The 20,692-nt window shown below is 43.5% G+C and overlaps 1 protein-coding gene and 1 long non-coding RNA gene across 6 annotated transcripts in view; one reads left to right on the top strand and one right to left on the bottom strand.

The window, feature by feature from the left end:
- Positions 1 to 20,692, bottom strand: part of LOC122209094 — a 53,412-nt gene that overhangs the window by 17,298 nt on the left and 15,422 nt on the right. The window contains exon 3 of one of the 2 annotated variants that reach the window (XR_006197443.1): positions 15,204 to 15,682. The exons of the other annotated variant lie outside the window; for it this stretch is intronic. This is a non-coding gene — a long non-coding RNA (uncharacterized LOC122209094). Of the gene's footprint in view, positions 1 to 15,203; positions 15,683 to 20,692 lie in introns of those variants that run through there. 2 annotated transcript variants of the gene reach the window in all.
- The window catches only part of LOC122209065 (zinc finger protein 613-like), a 36,607-nt gene that overhangs the window by 7,968 nt on the left and 7,947 nt on the right, over positions 1 to 20,692 (top strand). Inside the window, exons 1-4 of one of the 4 annotated variants that reach the window (XM_042920678.1) lie at positions 11,078 to 11,179; positions 14,197 to 14,364; positions 18,650 to 18,776; positions 19,039 to 19,134. In XM_042920678.1, the coding sequence (XP_042776612.1) occupies positions 14,347 to 14,364; positions 18,650 to 18,776; positions 19,039 to 19,134 (241 nt within the window). In that variant the 5' untranslated portion in view covers positions 11,078 to 11,179; positions 14,197 to 14,346. Of the gene's footprint in view, positions 1 to 1,098; positions 2,671 to 11,077; positions 11,313 to 13,949; positions 14,365 to 18,649; positions 18,777 to 19,038; positions 19,135 to 20,692 lie in introns of those variants that run through there. The other 3 variants (XM_042920679.1, XM_042920680.1, XM_042920681.1) reach the window with 3 other exon arrangements.

Here is a 20,692-nt window from a genome sequence, read left to right on the forward strand (position 1 = left end):
AGCACAGAGCCTGATGTGGGGTTCAAACCCACGAATCATCAGATCATGACCTGAGCCGAAGTCCGGCACTTGACCAACTAAGCCACCCAGACGCCCCTTGATTCCACTTTTTAATCTCTTCATATTAGGATTCTTTTGTTTGGTTTTTATTTCTTTTTAATGTTTATTTATTTATTTTGAGACAGTGAGATAGAGAAGAGGAGGGACAGAGAGAGGGGGAGAGAGAGAGAGCATCCCAAGCAGGCTTCACACCGTGAATGCAGAGCCTGACATGTGGCTCAATCTCACAAACCGTGAGATCATGACCTGAGCCAAAACCAAGAGTTGGATGCTTAACTTACTGAACCACCCAGGCTCCCCTTTTTCTTGGTTTTTAAAAGAATACATTTTCGGGAGCACCTGGCTGGCTCATTCAGTAGAGTGTGAGACTCTTTTTTTTTTTTTTTAAATGTTTATTTTATTTTTGAGACAGAGAGAGACAGAGCATGAGCGGGGGAGGGGCAGAGAGCAAGGGAGACACAGAATCCGAAGCAGGCTTCAGGCTCTGATCTGTCAGCACAGAGCCCAACACAGAGCTCAATCCACGAACCGCGAGATCATGATCTGAGCCGAAGTCAAACGCTTAACCAACTGAGCCACCCGTGTGTCCTGAGTGTGCGACTCTTGATCACAGGGTCATGAGTTCAAGCCCTGTGTTGGGCATGGAGCCTACTTTTAAAAGAAAAATTAAAAATAAAAGAAAATAAAACAATACATCTCCTTCTCTTTTGTATTTGGATCAGATCCCCCTCTAGTGCATCTTGGAACTTGCTGACCTAATTAATCTTTCTCCCTGGCATCCTCAGTTTACCTGCCTTCTCCTCATCTTTGTTTCCCTAACCCACAGTTATAGCTTTCTTTTCTTATATACTCAGCATTCGTAAATTGTCCCTCTTCTCATTTTTTAGTTTATTCCCTTTTTTTTCTTCCTTCCACTTACAAATGTCTCAGACTTTCACTGTATACCCAGTCTCGTTTCCTCTTCTCTGCTTGGCCTTTGCTATGAAATTCCACTCCTTCTATTACATGATCATTGTGGTTCCTTGGTCTCCTTTCTAGATGACACCTGGCAAGTGGATAGTCATACAGACTGGCACCAAGAAAACCAAGGCAACCTTGAAACTATGGAGAGTCACCACATAAATAACCCATTTAGAAAAATATTGTCTCTAAGCTTAAATTCGGATGTCCCTTTAGCACAAAGATCCCATACATTTGACATACTTGGGAAACACTTGAAACCTAACGTAGAGCACATTATTCAGAATAAAAGCTATGCAAGAAACGAAGTGGAATTTAATGGGTACGACAAAGTAGTTCTTTATACCAAGCATGGGAAAATTCATAATGGAGAAAAATATAATGAATTTAATGAACATTCGAAGGCTTTCGGCCATAAGTCACAGCTTATTGAACACCGGAAGACTCGAGCAGGAGAGAAACAGTTTAACTGCAGTGACTGTGGGAGAGTCTTTTCCCAGAAGGCAGACCTCATTAAGCATCAGAGAACACACACAGGAGAGAAACGCTATGGTTGCGGTAGATGTGGGAAAGCCTTCAGCCGGAAGTCCCATCTCATTTTACATCAGAGAACCCACACAGGAGAGAAACCTTATGAATGCAATAAATGTGGGAAAGCTTTTACTGATAAGTCATGCCTTAATAAACACCAGAGAACTCACACAGGAGAGAAACGGTTTGAGTGTCGCATATGTCAGAAAAGCTTCGGCGGTAAGTCACAGCTCACCTCACATCAAAGAACTCATACGGGACAGAAGCCCTACAGGTGTGGTGAGTGCGAGAAGAGCTTCAGCAACAAGTCACAGCTCATTATTCATCAGAGATCTCACACGGGAGAGAAACCTTACGGTTGCGACAAATGTGGGAAAAATTTCCCCCTTAAGTTTAGCCTCATTTTACATCAAAAAACTCACACGGGGGAGAAACCTTACGGATGCAGCGACTGTGGAAAAGCCTTCATCCAGAGATCTGAGCTCATTAGACATCAGAGAACTCACACAGGAGAGAAACCTTACCATTGCAGTGAATGTGGAAAAGGCTTCAGTGTAAAGTCACTCCTCAATACTCACTGGAGAACTCATACGGGAGAGAAACCCTATGGGTGCAGTGAATGTGGGAAGACGTTCTCCATCAAGTTTAGTCTCATCCTACACCAAAGAACACATACGGGTGAGAAACCTTATGAATGCAGTCAGTGTCAGAAAGCTTTCACCCAAAAGTCACACCTCACTATTCATCAGAGGTCTCACACCGGAGAGAAACCTTACGAGTGTAGCGAATGCCACAGAGCCTTCAGCCGGAAGTCCTATCTCCTCATTCACCAGAGAATTCACTCAGGAGAGAAACCGTATGAATGCATCCAGTGTGGGAAGACTTTCTCTCACAAGTTCAGCCTTATTATTCATCAGAGAATCCATACAGGAGAGAAACCCTATGGATGCAGTGAATGTGGCAAAACTTTTCCTATTAAGTTCAGCCTCGTTTTGCATCAGAAAACACACACGGGAGAGAAACCCCACGAATGCAGCGAATGTCAGAAATCTTTTGCCCAGAAGTCACATCTTATTATCCATCAAAGAACTCACACAGGGGAGAAGCCTTATGGATGCAGTGAGTGTTGGAAAACTTTCTCCCACAAATTCAGCCTCATGTTACATCAGAAAACTCATGGGGGAGAGAAATCATGAAATATCCAAAACTTGTCTTTGAGAGTGAATGGCTCATAACACCAGAGCTTACATAGGAGCAAAACAAAGGCTACCGATGTGGACACACTTTTTTTCCCCCAAGCTCGCACGTCATCGCTTATAAGAGGATGGTACTGGGTAGAATGCCAGACAGCAGGAAATCCCTTCCCCAGTACATTTCAGGTGAATGTAGCCCAGAGGGAACAAATAGGAGGGAAGACCTGTGTGTGTGTGTGTGTGTGTGTGTGTGTGTGTGTGTGTGTGTGTATGTATAGATTGTGAAGATGTTGTTGGCATGAAATCCTGCTACGCTGATAATCAGAGAACTGACACTGAGGAAAAAAAATCTATAATGAATCTGAGGAATCATCTTTCATGGGTGTTGTTTTATGAGGGATGTCATATTCTGTAATTGTGACACAATAGACAATTATGGGAAATATTAAGTATGTAAATATACCTGTCAGAAAATAAAGCAAAAATTATATAACTATGTGAGAATATGGGTTTTACATCTATTTTTACTATTGAAATGATTGTTCATAATTGGGAATTGCTTGTATTATCATACCAATTGGGACTCCCTAGGACACATATTTAAATGTACACAAAACTTGCCAATAGAATATTGGCATTGCATTTTTACATCATTACATCTGTTGTAATTGAACTACATGGTTCATTATTTTAGTCATAAATAAAAAAGTTATTAATAAAAATAAATTTATAGTATAAAATTAATAAAATTTATTTTATGAATAAAAATTAATAAAATACTGAATATCTCCTCCTCTGCCACGCCTCTATTTACTGGTATTTGTAAATGGGCCTGGAAGATTTGTAGCATTTCTTGAGTAAAACATTTTTTCAACAATTCCAAGATAGAATTTTTCCCCCACATAATTAAAAATGAAGTTAAAATGGAGCATACAGTTGATGGTTTGACATCTTTAAATTAAAAAAAAATTTTTTAATGTTTATTTATTTTTGAGAGAGAGACAGAGCATGAGTGGTGGAGGGGCAGAAAGAGAGAGAGACACAGAATTCAAAGCAGGTTCCAAGTTGTCAGCACAGAGCCTGACACAGGGCTCAACCTCACGAACTGTGAGATCATGACCTGAACCAAAGTCGGACACGTAACCAACTGAGCCACCCAGTTGCCCCAACATATTTAAATTTTTTTAACGTTTTTATTTATTTTTGAGAGAGAGAGAGAGAGAGAGAGAAGCAGAGTGTGAGTGGGGGAGGGGCAGAGAGAGAGACACACACACACAGAATCAAAAGAGGCTCCAGGCTCTGAGCTGTCGGCACAGAGCCCAATGCAGGACTCGAACTCATGAACTGCAAGATCATGACCTGAGCTCAAGTGGGATGCTTAACCGACTAAGCCACCCATCTGCCCTTATGGTTTGACATACTTAAATAGAGAGCTTAGTACATAAAATAATGGTGCATCACACAACCAAAGGTATTTTAGATCGGATGCAATACAGTGGAAGTATCTTTAAGAAAGAATTTTGTATCTTCTAAACTCATCAGATATTTAGGGTTGGAAAATGCCAACTATTCACACGTTGTATACCCCTGTGAATTCTAAACAGTTTGCGAGATAGTCCCTGATATTAAAAGACAGAAATAAATACTAGCTTTGGTCCTGGTATTGCTTGATTGGACAATGTAACTTGTTCCCATAATAAATAAAATAGGCTTCTATTTTCCCTATACTACACAAGCTATGCTTCCCTTAGAAAGAGCGTAAGTGAAACTTTAGAGGTGTTACTAATCCTTTCATAGAATGTAGCTGGAAAGTCTCACAAATTATTTTCTTTAAAAAAAAAAATGTTTATCTTCAAAGAGAGAGAGCAGGGGAGGGGCAGAGAGCGAGGGAGAGAGCCAAGCAGGCTCCACACTGTCAGCATAGAGCCTGGAGCCCAATCAATTTCATTGACCATGAGATCATGACCCGAACCAAAATCGAGAGTCAGAGTGGAGCCATCCAGGCACCCCCTCATGGGAATTAAACTCTAAGACAAAATGAGCTTAATTTTACCTAAGTAGGTTTCCTTTCCAAGCACATTGTTTTACATTAAAATGGGGGAAGTACCACTACAGCAGGTACCCAGTTTGAGGTGACTGAATGGACTCCCACAGCTCCACGACTTACTTACAGAAGACTCCAGTAAAGACAAATGCTACCACATAGCCTGAGAAAAAATAAAACAGGTAAACCTCAAGGTGCTCTGCAACATGCGGGCACAGATTCCAGGGACCTTTTTCAGTCACAGCACACTGTCTCTAAATCATAAGCCACCAACATACATGTGAAGTGTCTCAGTTTCGGGGAAATCAAGGCACAAGTTTACTCAGGGGTCTTTATGCTCACTGGTCACACAACCAGAAGCAGCCTTTGTAAAGGGGGTAGATCCTCTTCCTCTGTTTTCAATAAGCGATGTAGACTAGGTGGTAATGCCCACCCTGAGCAGTACAGTACATACAGCATGAGACAAAAGTCAGAAAGGCTCATGTTTGGGGTGCCTGGGTGGCTCAGTCGGTTAAGCGTCCGACTTTGGCTCAGGTCATGATCTCATGGTTTGTGGGTTCAAGCCCCACGTCGGGCTCTGTGCTGACAGCTCAGAGCCTGGAGCCTGCTTTGGATTCTGTGTTTCCCTCTCTCTCTGCCCCTCCCCTGCTCTCTCTCTCTGTCTCAAAAATAAATAAACATTAAAAAAAATTAAAAAAAAAAAAAAAAAAAAAAGAAAGGCTCACGTTAATCCCAGGGACGCTGACAGACTTTCTATCCCAAACCCAGGCACCGCTAGTCTTGCACATGGGGAAAGTTTGCAAATCTTGAGGGTGTGAAGGGTTATAATGGCATGTCAACTACAATGTGACATTATGGTTAGCAAAATAAATACTACTGTTCTACTGTGTGCATTCCCAAAGGATTTGTTCTGGAATGACTGGAAGCTCTCCATTGTCTTGAGTGTAAACCCTGGGAAGTTGAGGAGAGCACTATTCTCTTGAAGAAAAGATTCTTACCTGTGAGCCCAGAAGCATTTCAGTGAATCAAGAGTCTTCACCATCTTGTCCCTCCAGAGCTCCCACCCCAAACCACTTTCCAACAGGAAAGTCAGGAGGATAAGTGCTTCCCAACTTTGCCTGGCCATGTTCAAAATATTAAAAGGGGAAGAATCTACTCACTACCAAGGTGGAAAATTTGTGGTTCATTGCTCATCCTTGCTCGCTCTGTCAGTCAAACTGTATTTGCAGGGAAGGAACTGTTATCAGATACCAACCAAAGTACAGCAAAGACTACTCTCACTTCTCTCTCAAATTTTAATTCCAAACCTAGACTTTCATCAAAACATTTACAGCATCTACAGGATCGTGTGAGATTGAAGGTTACATAAACTACCTCTTTCTTGACAAACCCATTGGCAATGTCATTTGACTCAATTCTTTCACTATGACGTGAGACTAGGAGCTAGTGATCGAATTGCGGACCCCATGGCTTCTCTCTCAACTAGCCATGGTTTGCCTGGGGTGCAAGGGAAGTGTAACAGTGACAGAAGACTACTTTGAGCTACAGAATCTTTATCTTTTTCACCTTGTGCTGACTGTCAGTATTGTGGGGGCTGGTGCAAAAACATGTCAAGCCCATATTAAAAAAGAATAAAGCTTTGCATTTATTCTCACGACATGGTACGGGCCCCTCCGAGTTTACTTCCCCATCCTATCGTAACAGGTAACGGTCCTAAAATTGGCAGTGGCTTTTCAGAACTGGCATGTTGAAGAAATATCTGTAGAGGACTTATCTGGCGATGGTCTCCTTGCGGACCCTTGTTACTGCGTGGATTCGGGTCCTCTTGGTATTTTTACATCAAGACTTGCCCTCTACTGAGCATCAGATTATATAAACCCAAGGATCACTGGTTTATCTCAAAATTCCTCAATCAGAAAAATAATCTTGATGAATGGAAGGCATATATTGATGCTGGATAGTGGGAATTAAGAATTTTATTTGTGGGGCGCCTGGGTGGCTCAGTTGGTTAGGTGATGAACTTCGGCTCAGGTCATGATCTCACAGATCGTAAGTTCGAGCCCTGCATCGGGCTCTGTGCTGATGGCTCAGAGCCTGGAGCCTACTTCAGATTCTGTGTCTCCTCCTCTCTCTACCCCTCCCCTGCTCATGCTCTGTGTCTCTCTGTCTCTCAATAATAAATAAATGTTAAAAAAATTTTTTTTTAAGAATTTTTTTATGTGACTCAAGTTTTTTTTTTTTTTAATGAAAGATAAAAGCAAGGAACACATGGTCCCAGAAAGCTGTAAAAAACAGAAGGCAGAAGGCAGAGGTATACACTTGACATTACTGACTAGCCCTACATTCCTTAAGCTGGATATCCAGGTTGGCTCACCTGTGTGACTGAGGCTACCCCCAGTGTATATGGGTTTTAGAAGACGTTGCAAAATGCTCTTAAAATCACTGACTTGTCCTGTAATCCAGCAATTTAGCCATGAGGTCCCTGGTTTTGTCAGTGTTAAGTACACGTTTCCAACACCTATCAGACCCTCTGATTTAAATGCTATAGTTTCTAGGGCCTACAGTCCTATGCACAATTGCATCTCCATTCTTTCTGTCGTTTTCATTTTTCATACCCCCATTATTTCAGTCCTCGTAGAGGGCTGTGAAAGTCATTAGGGCTGGCCGTTCACAAGTCTTTCTCCTTTGGGACACACACAGAACAACTGTGCTTCTCCACGTATTTGAAGTTACATATCACCATGAGGTAGGCTTGGTTGACGAAATCAGCAGAAGCCTTAGCCAGTTTGTACTCTTCTATCTTCTGGTTCCATCTCTCCTAGGAACCAGTAATATTCCAGGGAGGAGTCCTATCCAGGGGTCCCGAGTGAGGACAATGATGATGTGGAGCAGAAGTCCCAGACGACCCACAGGCACATGGAATACGAGTGAGAAGTTGATCTTTGTTGTTTTAAGCCACAGATATTTTGGGGTTGGTTTTATTATAACATAATGCAACACGCTCACTCAGTCTGGAAATCCTATTAAGAAATTCATTGGGGCGCCTGGGTGGCTCAATGGGTGAAGCATCTGACTCTTGATTTCACTTCACGGCAGGATCTCATGGTTCGTGAATTTGAGCCCCACTTCGGGCTCTGCACGGACAGTGTGGAGCCTGCTTGGGATTCTCTCTCTCCCTCTCTCAAAATAAATAAATAAACATTAAAATAAATAAATAAATTCATTTGTAGCTCTCTATGGACTTAAAAAAAAAGTCCAATCTCCTTGACATGCTATGCAAGGACCTTGTATTATTATCTATTGTGTAACCAAAAAGCATCCCGATTGGGTTTCTATAATCCTAACAGGCCAGTCCTAAAATTCTCACAGGAGACAAACTGCCAAAAAATATTTCAAGCAATTCTAACACAGAAATATGATGGGGGTTTTGCTCTACTTGATAACAAACAAGATTTACTCTAAATGAATAGTAATTAATATATTGCAGTATCAAGTACAGGGATAGAGACAGATTACAAATTGTAAAAGACAGCTCAGAAATTGATCTATACACATGGAAATTGGATATGGATATCTGAGATGGCATTACAAGTCAGTGCAAAAAGGGGTATGATTCAGAGTTAGTTAAAATCAAGGTTAAGGGTACTGTCCTCAATTCAGCCACCAGCTATAAGTTCAGGGGTTCCCAGGGCCACTCTCACCTTTTGACCAATTGGCTACAAATTTAGGAGTTCCCATATCCACCCTCAGATAAGAAAGACTTACAGGGGTGCCTGGGTGGTTCAGTCGGTGAAGCGGTTAAGTGACCAACTGTTGACTTTGGCTCAGGTCATGATCTCAAGATTCATGAGTTTGAGTCCCTGGTAGGGCTCCATGCTGATAGTGCAGAATTTGCTTGGGATTCCCTCTCTCTCAAAAATAAATAAGCTTGAAAAAAAGAGAGACTTACAGAACACCAAAAGTCCTATTCTTATTCTAGTTTTATAATAGCATAAAGGTACAAGTAAGAACAACCCAAAAGAGACACATAGAGAAAAGTCTGTAAGATTGTAAACCTAAATCTTCCATCACCCTTCAAGATGCATCACTCACCGGGCACTGAGAAATGACATACTGAAAAGAGTATTGCCAACCAGGGAATTTCCCCTGAGCTTCCTGTCCAGAGGTCTAATTTGGGTTTTATTACACAGACATGATCGATTTGGGGTCAAACTCAATCTCTAGTCTCTACTACCTCCTGGAGGTCAGAATGATATGGTATGGCTCAAGGCCTCAATCTTCTAATCACATGGTTGGTTTTTCTGGCTGGCCAGCTCCTGAGGTGAGTCATCTCCTCAGCAGAAACTACCTTGTGGTTTGGGGGCCCTTCATGTATAAAAAGACACCCCTATCACTCAGGAAATTCTAAGGGTTTAGAGATGACCTCTTAGGAACCTGGGACAAAGGCTAGCCAAACCCCTTATGGTGGTTATTTTTAAAACAGTCCAATGATAATTAGTTATCCTATGGAAAAAGTAAATTAAGGTATCTACTTGACACCCTACACAAATCAATGCTTCATGTATTAAGACTAGAAAACAACAAACTGATTTGACACAGGGCCAGACAGTATTTTAGAATTTTCAGGCCACATACAACCTCCATATATTTAACCCTTTAAAAATTTAGAAACCAGGGGCGCCTGGATGGCTCAGTCGGTTGAGCATCCAACTTCGGCTCAGGTCGTGATCTCACGGCTCATGAGCATAGGGCTCTGTGTTCACAGCTCAGAGCCTGGAGCCTGCTTCAGATTCTGCCCTTGCCCCACTCACGCGCTCTCTCTCTCTCAAAAATAATAAACATTAAAAATTTTTTAATTACAAAAAATAATTTAAAAACCAATCTTAAGGGCAAAGCCAAACAGGCTGGGGGCTGGATTTTGCCCATAAGGTGCTGACCTGTGGAACCCTAAAAGTTTTAGAAGAAAATAAAAGAGACTATCTTTATGATCTTAATGAGGGGAAGGATTTCTTTTAAAAGACAGGTAGAAACTACAACAGGAAAGATTGTTAAATTTCAGCTACATTAAAATTAGATATTCCATCTAAAATACATCAAAAACAGTAAGAACAAGCTGCGCACTGAGATAATCTTTTTGTAATGCTTAACCGAGAAAGGATGAAAACTTAAGATTATATAAAGAACTCTCACGAATCAGTAAGAAAATGACAAGGGTAAAAACCAATAGGCAAATATTCACGGAAGAGACAACTCTCAATAGCCAATGAACACAAGATACTTTAAAAAAAAATTTTAATCTCTACACCCAACATGGGGCTCAAAAGTCGCATGGTCCTCAGCCAGCCGGCCAGGCGCCCCAAAGAAACTACATTTTAAATTGGAAGCAGCCCAATTTGTGCATGAGCCAATTCTCAGATTTCTTTGATCTTTTCAAAAAAAATTCACAGCAGCTCCTATTGGAATGGGTAGTTTTAACAGCTTTCGGAGATTTTCACAAAGTCACGGTTGACCGATGTATATTGTCTGAAAAGTTTGCAGCACTTGGTATGTGTCTGTCAGGGCTCAAAGCCGCTGCACGTGGGGCAGCCTGGCCTAGAGCGCAGAGAAGTAAGGCGGGCGCAGAGAACGCGGACCCGCGCACCAAAGCGGCAAAACGGCACGCAGACGCTCCAGAATCCTCGGAGGTTCCAGTAACGTGAGCTGCAAGCAGCGGGCTTTAAGACCTGATGACACTGCCATCGAGAATGCTGGTGCGTGATTTCTTCAAAAACCATTCGCACCGCATTGCTGAAGCTACGATAGCGTCACAGCTGCTTTTACATCCCGTTATTTCATAGCCCGTACTTCCAGATTTCAACAATTGGTGTTTTCCAAACAGGCCTGGAACAAAAGGCGACCTTGGCTGGGAATTTAGATCGCGACGCTCCAGCACACCTTCCAAGCCTAACCTCAAGGGCTGGGATGCCCACTTAGATCCCAGCCGAGCGGACCCTTCCTTCCCCCGCGCGCCCTTCCCGGCTCCACAGACCCCTGACATTCCGCCAACATGGCCGCGCTCACAGCCCGCTCGTTTCCGACCGTTTCTCGGGCGTTCGTGCGGCGAGAGCAGCGTTGTTTGCGAGCTTCCCCACGGGAGGGACACACGGAGGTGCCAGCAATCTGACCGGAGCCCCCCAGGTGAGCGGCGGAAAGACCGCGGGGGCAAAGACCGCCATGCAGCGCGCGTGCGCCCAGGGTGCCGCCGGAAGTGGGGACGCTCGCGCGCCCCCGCCCCGGCCGCCGCAGCCGGTGCCCCCAGAGCTGGGTGTGCGGCCGGGAACGGGCGAATTCGCAGAGGTGAGGCGTGGCCGCCGGAGGTCGCAGTGGACTCGGGGGGAACCCAGATCAGCGTGTGAGTCTCGGCGGAAGAGCTTAAGGAGGGGAGAGGATCCACGGAGGTCCGTGGCTCTGAGGTTGCGATGCCTTTGCCGCCAGGCCCGGGGGACTGCGGTGGTCGGGCATTCAGGCTCTGTGGAGATCGTGAGGTCAGAGTTTGGGGTCTGTGCGGGTCACTGTGCCAGGGGCGTTCCGGGATTGAGAACTGGAGGGGAGTGGGTATCTGTCGATGAAAGCGCTGTTCAGTTTCCTCTTCACCGACTGTTTTGCAAGGCTCCTCAGGCCCCCACAGATAAGAATTTTAGGGAGATCAAGGATTAAGCAAATCTAAACTGCTAAGCCTTCTGTTAAAAATGACTTCACTGTAACTAAACTTCCGTTTTCACTGGAAGTTTATTTGGATATTTGCTTTCAGAATCTGACACCAGTAGAACAACATTTGTAGCCTCCCAAATTCTATTTCCCAAACATAATTTTTAACCAAAGGTGTATTTCAAGTCTTATTTCTTTTCTTTTTTTCTTTTATTTTCTTTTTTCTTCTCTTCTCTTCTCTTCTCTTCTCTTCTCTTCTCTTCTCTTCTCTTCTCTTCTCTTCTCTTCCATTTAGAGAGAGAGAGAGAGAGTGCGCAAGCTGGGGAGAGGGGCAGAGGGAGAGAGAGAATCTTAAGTAGACTCCACGCTCAGCACGGAGCCCTATTCGGGGCTCCATCACACAACCCTGGGATCATGACCTGAGCCGGAGTCGATCATTAACCGACTGAGCCACCCAGGTGTCCCTCTGCTTAATTTTCACAATTCAGATAAACTCTGGAAATACTGGGATAATTTGCTCTTTTTAGTTAATTTCATATTCTAAACATTTCCATGAAACAAATTCTCTTATGAAAAAATTGTTTTAGTGGCTACACTAATAAACAGGTAAAAGAAGGAGTGATGTTGTGACTAGAATATGATTAAATACTTGCATCTATTTGGATTGCTTTTGAATATTTAAAATATTTAGTTATTCTCTTGATTTTGGCTCAGGTCATGGTCTCACCATTGGTGAGAATGAGCCCTGCGTCCGGCTCTGCCCTGGGTGTGGAGCCTGCTTGGGATTCTCTCTCTTCTTCTCTCTCTCCCTTCCCCTCCCCCCTCCCCCCTCCCCCTCCCTTGCTCGCAAGCTTGCTCTCGCACTCTCTCTGTCTCTCTCGTTCGCTTGCTCCCAAGATAAACTAAATATATATATACATATACGTATATATATATATACATACATATATATACGTATATATATACACGTGTATATATGTATGTATATATATGTGTGTGTGTATATATATATGTGTGTATATATATGTGTGTGTGTGTATATATATATGTGTGTATATATATGTGTATATATACACACATATATATGTGTATATATATATATATGTGTATATATATATATATGTGTATATATATATATACACACACACACACACACATATATGTGTATATATATAGTTTTCGTCCCTGTTCCTGGCAAGAGCTCCTAAAATCCTTGGGATTTTCCAAGTGTGAGAGTGGTTAAGGTGTCTTTTGTTATATTAATGAGGCCACTTTTGCTAAGCATCTGTGGGTGGGGGCTGGTTGCCAGGGGAACCAACCTTGTGATTGGAGGGTTGAAACTCTTAGGCCACCCCCTAACCTCAGGGGAGGGACCGGAGCTGTAGGTGGAATCGGTCACCACTGGCCAATGAGTTAATCATGTCTACGTAATAAAACCTCCATAAAACCTCCATAAAACCCCAAATGGCCACGGTTCAGGGAGCTGCTGGCCTGGAGAACGTGTGGAGCTGGGAGAGTGGAGAACCAGGAGAAGGACAAGGTCCACACCCTTTCCCCATGCCATCTGCGTCTCTTCTGACCGTTCCCGAGTGACAGCCTCTTATAATAAGCTGGTAACCTAGTAAGTAAAAGGTTTGACTTCTGTGAGCCACTTTCTCAAATTAATTGCAGCCGAGCAGGAGGTCATGGGAACCTGATTTATAGCCAGTTGGTCAGAAAGATAAGTCACAGCTGGATTTGGGACTGACTGGAAGCAGTGGAGGGGGGTGGAGGTGCAGTCTTTCTTTCCTTCCTATAATAACTGCTATCTAGTTTTATATCACACGTCTTCATGCTTTTACTAGATGTGTATGTATCTACAAACAATACATAATCTTTTGTGCGAGTTTTAGAAACATGAGAATGGTAGTATATTGTATGTATTAAAAAAATTACAGGTAGGGTGGCCGGTTAGCTCAGCTGGTTAGAGTGTGGTACTAATAAAACCAATTACAGGTAGTGTTTTGTTTTGTTCTTCATGCTCTGGAAGTAATGAATTCCTAACTAAGGGCTCAAGTTTGAAATAGGTTTTGGATTTTTATGGAATGTTTTTCTCAGCATCAATTTTGGTGACCGTAGGACTTTTCTAACCTGCTAATATATTGTAGCAGACACAGTTGGTTACTTGCTGTTGCAGAGAAGAGTTAACACAGCTCTTTTTAGAAAGGCCTTCTTGCAAGGTTGCTTACAGGTCCCTTGCCTGGCATCTGGGAACTTAGCTTTGGGGAGGGTTCCCATCACTCCCTATTGAATGGCTCACTGTGCTTAAACCGTTCTTTCAAGCAGTATGGTTTATTCTCAACACCTGCTCTCCTCTGGGAATCTGGGATTTTGGCATGTGCTAGGCAGTGGGTGCCTACATGAACAGCCCCCAGTAAGAGCCGTGGGCACCATGTCTCTAGTAAGCTAACACATTGTGTGTTATCACAGCTTGTTGCTGGGGGAGGTAAAGGCTTCCTGTGTGACTTCACAGAGACAGGACTCTTGAGAGCTTGCACCTGATTTCCTCCAGATTTTGCCATTTGGACTTTTTCTCTTTGCTGATTTTGCTTTGTATGCTTTCGTGGTAATAATTTGCTGAGGTCTGTCAGTCCTAGTTAATCACTGACCCTGGGGGGTGGTCTTGGGTATTTCCAGCACATCTGCCCAACATCCATTCACTCCCTTCCCTTTTTCTAACAGATTCTCCAGGTGTTCCTTGGCTTGTGGCAGCTTGTCTCTACTCTGCCTCCATCTTCACGTGGTCTCATCTTCCCTGGATGTAGGGTCCATCTGGATACTCCTGGATTCTCTTAAGATCCTTAATTACATCGGCAAAGACCCTTTTTCCACATGAAGTCTCATTCGCAGGTTCATGGGGTTAATACATAGCTTTTGGGGGGGGGGGCACCATTTAACCAAGTACAAATGGGGATGTGGATTTTAAGGGATTATATGTCCAGAGTCTAACCTTCTATATGTCCTTTTTCCCACTTTCCCTTTCTCATTCATGCTGCTGCTTCTTTTTTAAGTTTATTTTGAGAGAGAGCATCCCAGGCAGGGTCTGCACTGTCATTGCACAGCCTGATGCCAGACTTGATCTCACAAACTGTGAGGTCATGACCTGAGCCATGATGAAGAGTCAGACACTTAAATGACTAAGCCATCTAGGCACCCCTCATTCAGGCCACTTCTGCTTCACAGAAGAAAGGCATGCCTCCCCCACATTCAGATGTTATGTTTTATTTGCCTGGGTTAGAAAGCCTTTGGGGGCACCAAGTAAAGAGAAAGTTACAGATACTGACTTTGACTTAAGGTGGGTGCACAGCAGCAGTGTCAGTGTCTGGGCCCAGAGCGAATGGATCATCCAAAATGAACTCGCCCTTCACCCCACAGGTCCTGGATTCTCAGGAATAAGAGAGATCCAGTAAAGGACGAGTAGGGGTTCTTGGAGTTGCATACGGCCATTCGTGGGACATCCTTGTCCTAAGACCAAGATTTCTGAACAGAAAATTAGGGCAGATCCAGAAGAACTGACATCCCTGTTACTGGGCATTTTCTGAAACAGAAGAAAATGATGAAGGCCCAAGTGACTTTTGGTTTGTTGTATTCAAACGTTGAGTCTTTCATGGATTTGGGGAGGCCTGAAAAAATCAGTTCGACTAAATAAAAAGTGTAAATGGGCAAAAATGGGCTCTGGGGAGAAATAGATGGCCCTTCAAAATTAGGGCAGAGTGGGATCAGGAACATGTTGTTCCTAGATTCGTGCATGACTAGTGCTGGACTATGGTGTGTGGATCTGCAGGATCCTGCTGGTGCCACCATCAGTGTGTACCTACTTACTATCTCTGACAGTCATTGCAGCCAGAAAATCACGGAAAGTTACATCAGATGCCTTGACTCAGGACAAAGCATATCAGTTCCTCAGGAGAGGTCACCATTTCATGGCACGTAAGCGTTAGGAACTCTCTTTGATGGTTTCTTTCCAGAGGTGACCTGGTAGGCTGTGTGATCTCAGCAGCCTTCTTCTAATCAGTGTACGAGCATGGCTGTTACTTACCTGATTATTCTGAGTCCCCCGTGGGAGTAGATCAAGTAGAATTCAGTAGACACTGGTTTTTGAGGAGACCACAGCCTGATGACTTCCATACCCAGCCTTACTTCCATCTGGATCTGTCCTTGAGTAGAACTGAAAGTGCCCAGTAAAATGGAAGGTTTGCACACCTTTCAGAGGCCCTCTGTGAACAGGTGGCTGGACTGGTGTTTGAGTACAGATTTGGCCAGAGGGAGTTACAAGTTCTTATCTGGTGCTGGCTCGGGTTGTTGAGATCCACACAGGGTTGCCTTAGAACTTCAGCTCATCTCAGAAAACATAGAGCCTTCTGTGTTCAAAATCGAGTTGTCACCTTCCACCTTTGTACTGCCTTTAATTACACAAATGACTCATTGTGGCATAATAAAAAATATATATGTATTTGCTCTTTGTCTCTGGTTCCTGGCTGAGCTCCTATATCCCATTATTTCCTAAGTGGCAGGAGTGTCTTTTGTTTTCATGACAAGCCCCTTTGAGCATATCTAAGTTTATGCTAATGAGGTGACTCAAGGTAAGCCCCTAGATAGCTTCAGGATGAGGGCTGGTCCCCCAAAAGACCAAGCTTTGATTAGAGGGCTGGAACTTTCAGCTCCACCTGGAACTCAGGACAGGAGAAGAGCTGCAGCTGGAGTTCTGTCACCAGTAACCAGTGATTTAATCAGTCATGCCTATGTAACGGAACCTCCATAGAAACTTGACAGGGTTCAGAGAGCTTCCACGTGGGCAGACCCATCCACCTGCTAGGAGGGCAGTGCACCCCAACTCCTTGGGGACAGAGGCTCCTCCACGCAGGACCTCTTTGGACCTCACCTGAGTACCTCTTCATAGTATGATTTATAATAAACTAACTTTTTAATGTTTGTTTATTTTTGAGAGAGGGGTAGAGAGATAGAGACAGGGAGACAGGAAACAGGCTCTGCACTGAGAGTAAAGAGCCCGATTCAGGGCTGGAACTCACAAACCGTGAGATCATGACCTAAGCCGAAGTAGAATACTTAACCAACTGAGCCACCCAGGTGCCCCCATAATAAACTGTAATTTTAAGTCCAATATTTTCCTGAGTGAGTTCTAGCAAAATCACACCTGAGAGGGGAAGGTTGTGGGAACCCCTAAATTTATAGCCACGTTGCATAGAAGTGCAGCTAACATGGGGACCTGGAACTTGTGACCGGTCTCTGAAGTGAAGGCAGTCTTGTAGAACCGAGTGAGCCCTTAAGCCGGTAAGGTCTGATGCTGACTCTGAATAGTTAGTGTCAGATAGGATTGAATTATAGGACGCCCAGTGCCTGAGAATCAGAGACTTGGAAAATTAGTATTGGAAGAGACCATGTATTTGGTGTCAGGAAGAACCACAGAGTCAGATACATTTTCAATGTAAAAGGCTCATTATATAGTACACGTAGTGATAAAGTTCCCCTCCATACATTCTTTGGCCCACAATTCTCTGGCACATCATTAACACATGCTTGGTAGTGTGTTCCTGTGTTCTGGGCATTTACCTACGTGTATCTATGTGTGTGTGTGTATATGTGCATGCCTGTGTGTGCATATATCTACGTGAATCTATGTAGGCAAATGCTTATACCTGTGAAGACATTTTTACGAGCATAAACTCATACTATGTCACCCTGATGTCCCTAGCATTTCATACAGTGACTGACAAATAGGTGCTGAAATACACAGATTGCAAATGATCTCAGGTTAGCAAGAGGATTTAATGGCTGCATGTCACAGATATCTGTGATTTGTGGGATAAAAGAATGACTGAATATTTTAATGACTTTGCTTCTTTCGTGATTAATTGAAAAAAATAAGAATAGAAACAGCTTACAAGGTGAAAATGAGCAGAACCACTTCCTTCACATTCCTTTTGAGTAGGGAAAACCTCGCCCTTCCTCCTTTGTGTCTCCTTAACTCTCATATCACTGCTACAGTCACATCACTTCTGATGCCAGGCATGGGGACCCCCCCCCCCCAAACAATTCTCTGACACCAGCTGGGTGGCCTACAATTCAAATCAATTCTGACACTTCCTAGAGTTAGCATCAGATTCCAGGTTAAGGGCTCAAGACTGTCCCCTACTCAGATGTTAATTGAAAAACAGTAGGTAGGTTAGAGTGGGAGAGAGCCAAAGCATAAGAGACTGTTAAAAACTGAGAACAAACTGAGGGTTGATGGGGGGTGGGAGGGAGGGCAGGGTGGGTGATGGGTATTGAGGAGGGCACCTTTTGGGATGAGCACTGGGTGTTGTATGGAAACCAATTTGACAGTAAATTTCATATATTAAAAAATAAATAATAAAAAAAAAAAAAAAGAAAAACAGTAGGTCCCCAGGTTACTCACAACTTCCGTCTGATTTGGCTACAAATTGGAAGTTCTCCACGACCCCTCCTCCAGTTCAAATTCAGTTTCAATGAATTTGCTAGAGTGGCACACAGAACTTGGGAGACACACTTACCAGTTTATTAGAAAAGGTAATAAAGGACACAGGTGAATAGCTGGGCGGGAGAGATGTGTAGGGTGAGGTGTGTGGGAAAGGGCATGGAGCCTCCACCCCCTCTCCAGGCACCATCCTCCCAGAAGCTCTCCAAACCCTGTACTTTAGGGATTTTATGGAGGCTTCCTCACCTAGGCATGATTGATCATTAACTGTTTTCTAGCCCCTCTCCGTTCTCAAGAGAATAGATATCATATCTCAAGAGATATGAGAATTAAGGAAAGTTAACTGGTCTGAAAGTTCCAAGCTTCTAATCATGGCTTGGTCTTTCGTGACCAGCAGCATCCAGGAGCCCAACCAGTTGCCCCATCAGAACAAAGACATTCATACCGTTCTTAACACTTAGGAATTTACAACGGTTTCAGGAACCCTGTGAGAAATTGGAGTTAAAGACCAATTAGAGAATAAAAGATGCTCCCAGGGCCCTTATCACCTAGGAAATTATAGGGGTTTTAGGAGCTCTGCCAGGAACCAGGGACAGAGCCCAATATATATATTTTCTATTACCTCGTACCTTCCATTTCAATAAAAGGGAAATACTTCCAAAGAGGACCGTTTTGTTACAGGAATCGCTGACACTGGAGGATGTGGCCGTGGACTTCACGTGGGAGGAGTGGCAGCTCCTGGCCCCCGCCCAGAAGGACCTGTACTGGAATGTGATGCTGGAGAACTACAGGAACCTGGTGTCACTGGGTGAGGACAGCCTCCCTGTCACTCGGAGGCCTTTCCTCTGTCAGCTGCTGAGAGCTGTGGCGTGTCTGTGCTGAAGTGTAGGTTTTCAGTCCCTTCCCTGGCCCCTGATGTGAAGGTAGAAGCTCTCCTTGTCTCAGAGAAAAGCCTTTGATTTGCGAACATGCAAATTGTGCAGTCCCTAACATGTATCGCCCTCATATCATTGCAGAGCCCAGGGCAGTTTGATGAGCCTAATAAGTCTTCTGTCATTTCCCATATACAGGGTATCAAGCTCGCCAACCAGATTCACTCTCTGAATTGGAACAAGAAGAACCACCATGGATTTTCAAAGATGAAGTCCAAAGTCAAACCCATCCAGGTGAGAGAAAACCAGCAGTGGGGGAGGGGGAGAGGGGAGGGGAAGGCTGTGGAAATCACTTTCTTGTCATTTCAGGAAGGCATCATAGTGGTGAGGGTGTCTGGGGCTACAGAACTGGAACTTCTATGTATCTTTCTCCTCAGATGAGAGCTCTTTCTTGCTGTAGGAATTTAGAGGAAAACATACTGCTTGATCTCTTCGTGGAACTAATCCCTATCTATTTTTTCTTAGATGTCAACATTTTTTACCCTAGGACTATTCTTGCTTAGATTTCCACATCTTCCCACTTCATCACTTGTCAGAGTCCCTTTCACCTCTCTTTATGAAATTCTTCCTTCCATGTCTTGTTAAGAGAAAACTTTGAATTCATTGTTGTCTTCTAATACACCTCCTGCCCCGTTGGGAAATACTTATTTCCCTTCATAACATCCAACCTCCCCGCCCCTTGGATGCCTTGCTTCCACGGTAACCTCATCTCTGTCTTTTTTAAAGCTGCTTCTTTTTTTGAGGGAGTGCACGCATGGAGGAGGGGCGGAGAGAGACAGAGACAGAGAATTTCAAGCAGGCTCCACGCCCAGTGCAGAGCTCAATGCAGGGCTTGATCTCAGGACCATGAGATCATGATGTGAGCCAAAATCAGGAATCAGACACGTAACTGACTGAGCCACCCAGGCGCCCCAACCTGGTCTCTTCTTATGCATTTATCTGCTTCTCTCTTTCCCCACTCTGGGGTTACTCAAAGGCTCTCTTTTTATTCTCTGCTCTGTCTCAAAGGCCTTAAAACCTTACTTTATTAAAAAATGTTAAGTTCCTGTTCTTTGTGGAGATTCCCAAGTTGAGATCTCCTTTAATATTGTCTAATCTATACACAGTTGACTCTTGAACAACATGGGTTTGAATTGTCTGGGTCCACTTACGCACGGATTCTTTTCCATACAGTATAGTACTATAAATATACTGTCTCTTGTATGATTTCCTTAACATTTTCTTTCCTCTGCTCACTTTATTGTAAGAATACAGTATATAATACATATATAAAATATGTGCTAACTGGCTGTTGGTAGTAAGGCTTTCAATCAACAATAGGCTATTACTAGTTGTGTTTTGGGGGAGTCAAAGTTGCATGTATATTTTCGACTGCCCCAGAGGGTCGGTACCCCAACTCCTGTGTTGTTCAAGGGTCAGCTGTAGCTTACCTCTTTCCATGGCAACTCCCTAGAGTTCACACTTATGTGAGAAACTAGAATGATCTTCCCTCTAAGAAAACCCTTTTCCATCATCTTTTTCATTAAAAATTTATTTTTAATATTTGCTAGGGTTTTGTTGAGGTATAATTGACATTACATTATTTTACATTGTCTTTTTATTTTATTTTTTAAAACAATTTTTTATGTTTATTTTATTTTTTATTTTTGAGGGAGGGAGAGAGAGAGAGACAGAGCACCAGCGGGGGAGGGGCAGAGAGGGAGGGAAACACAGAATCCGAAGCAGGCTCCAGGCTCTGAGCTGTCAGCACAGAGCCTGACACAGGGCTCGAACTGTGAGATCATGATCTGAG

This window comes from Panthera leo, chromosome E2 (genome assembly GCF_018350215.1).
Source record: "Panthera leo isolate Ple1 chromosome E2, P.leo_Ple1_pat1.1, whole genome shotgun sequence".
NCBI classification, from domain to species: Eukaryota; Metazoa; Chordata; class Mammalia; order Carnivora; family Felidae; genus Panthera; species Panthera leo.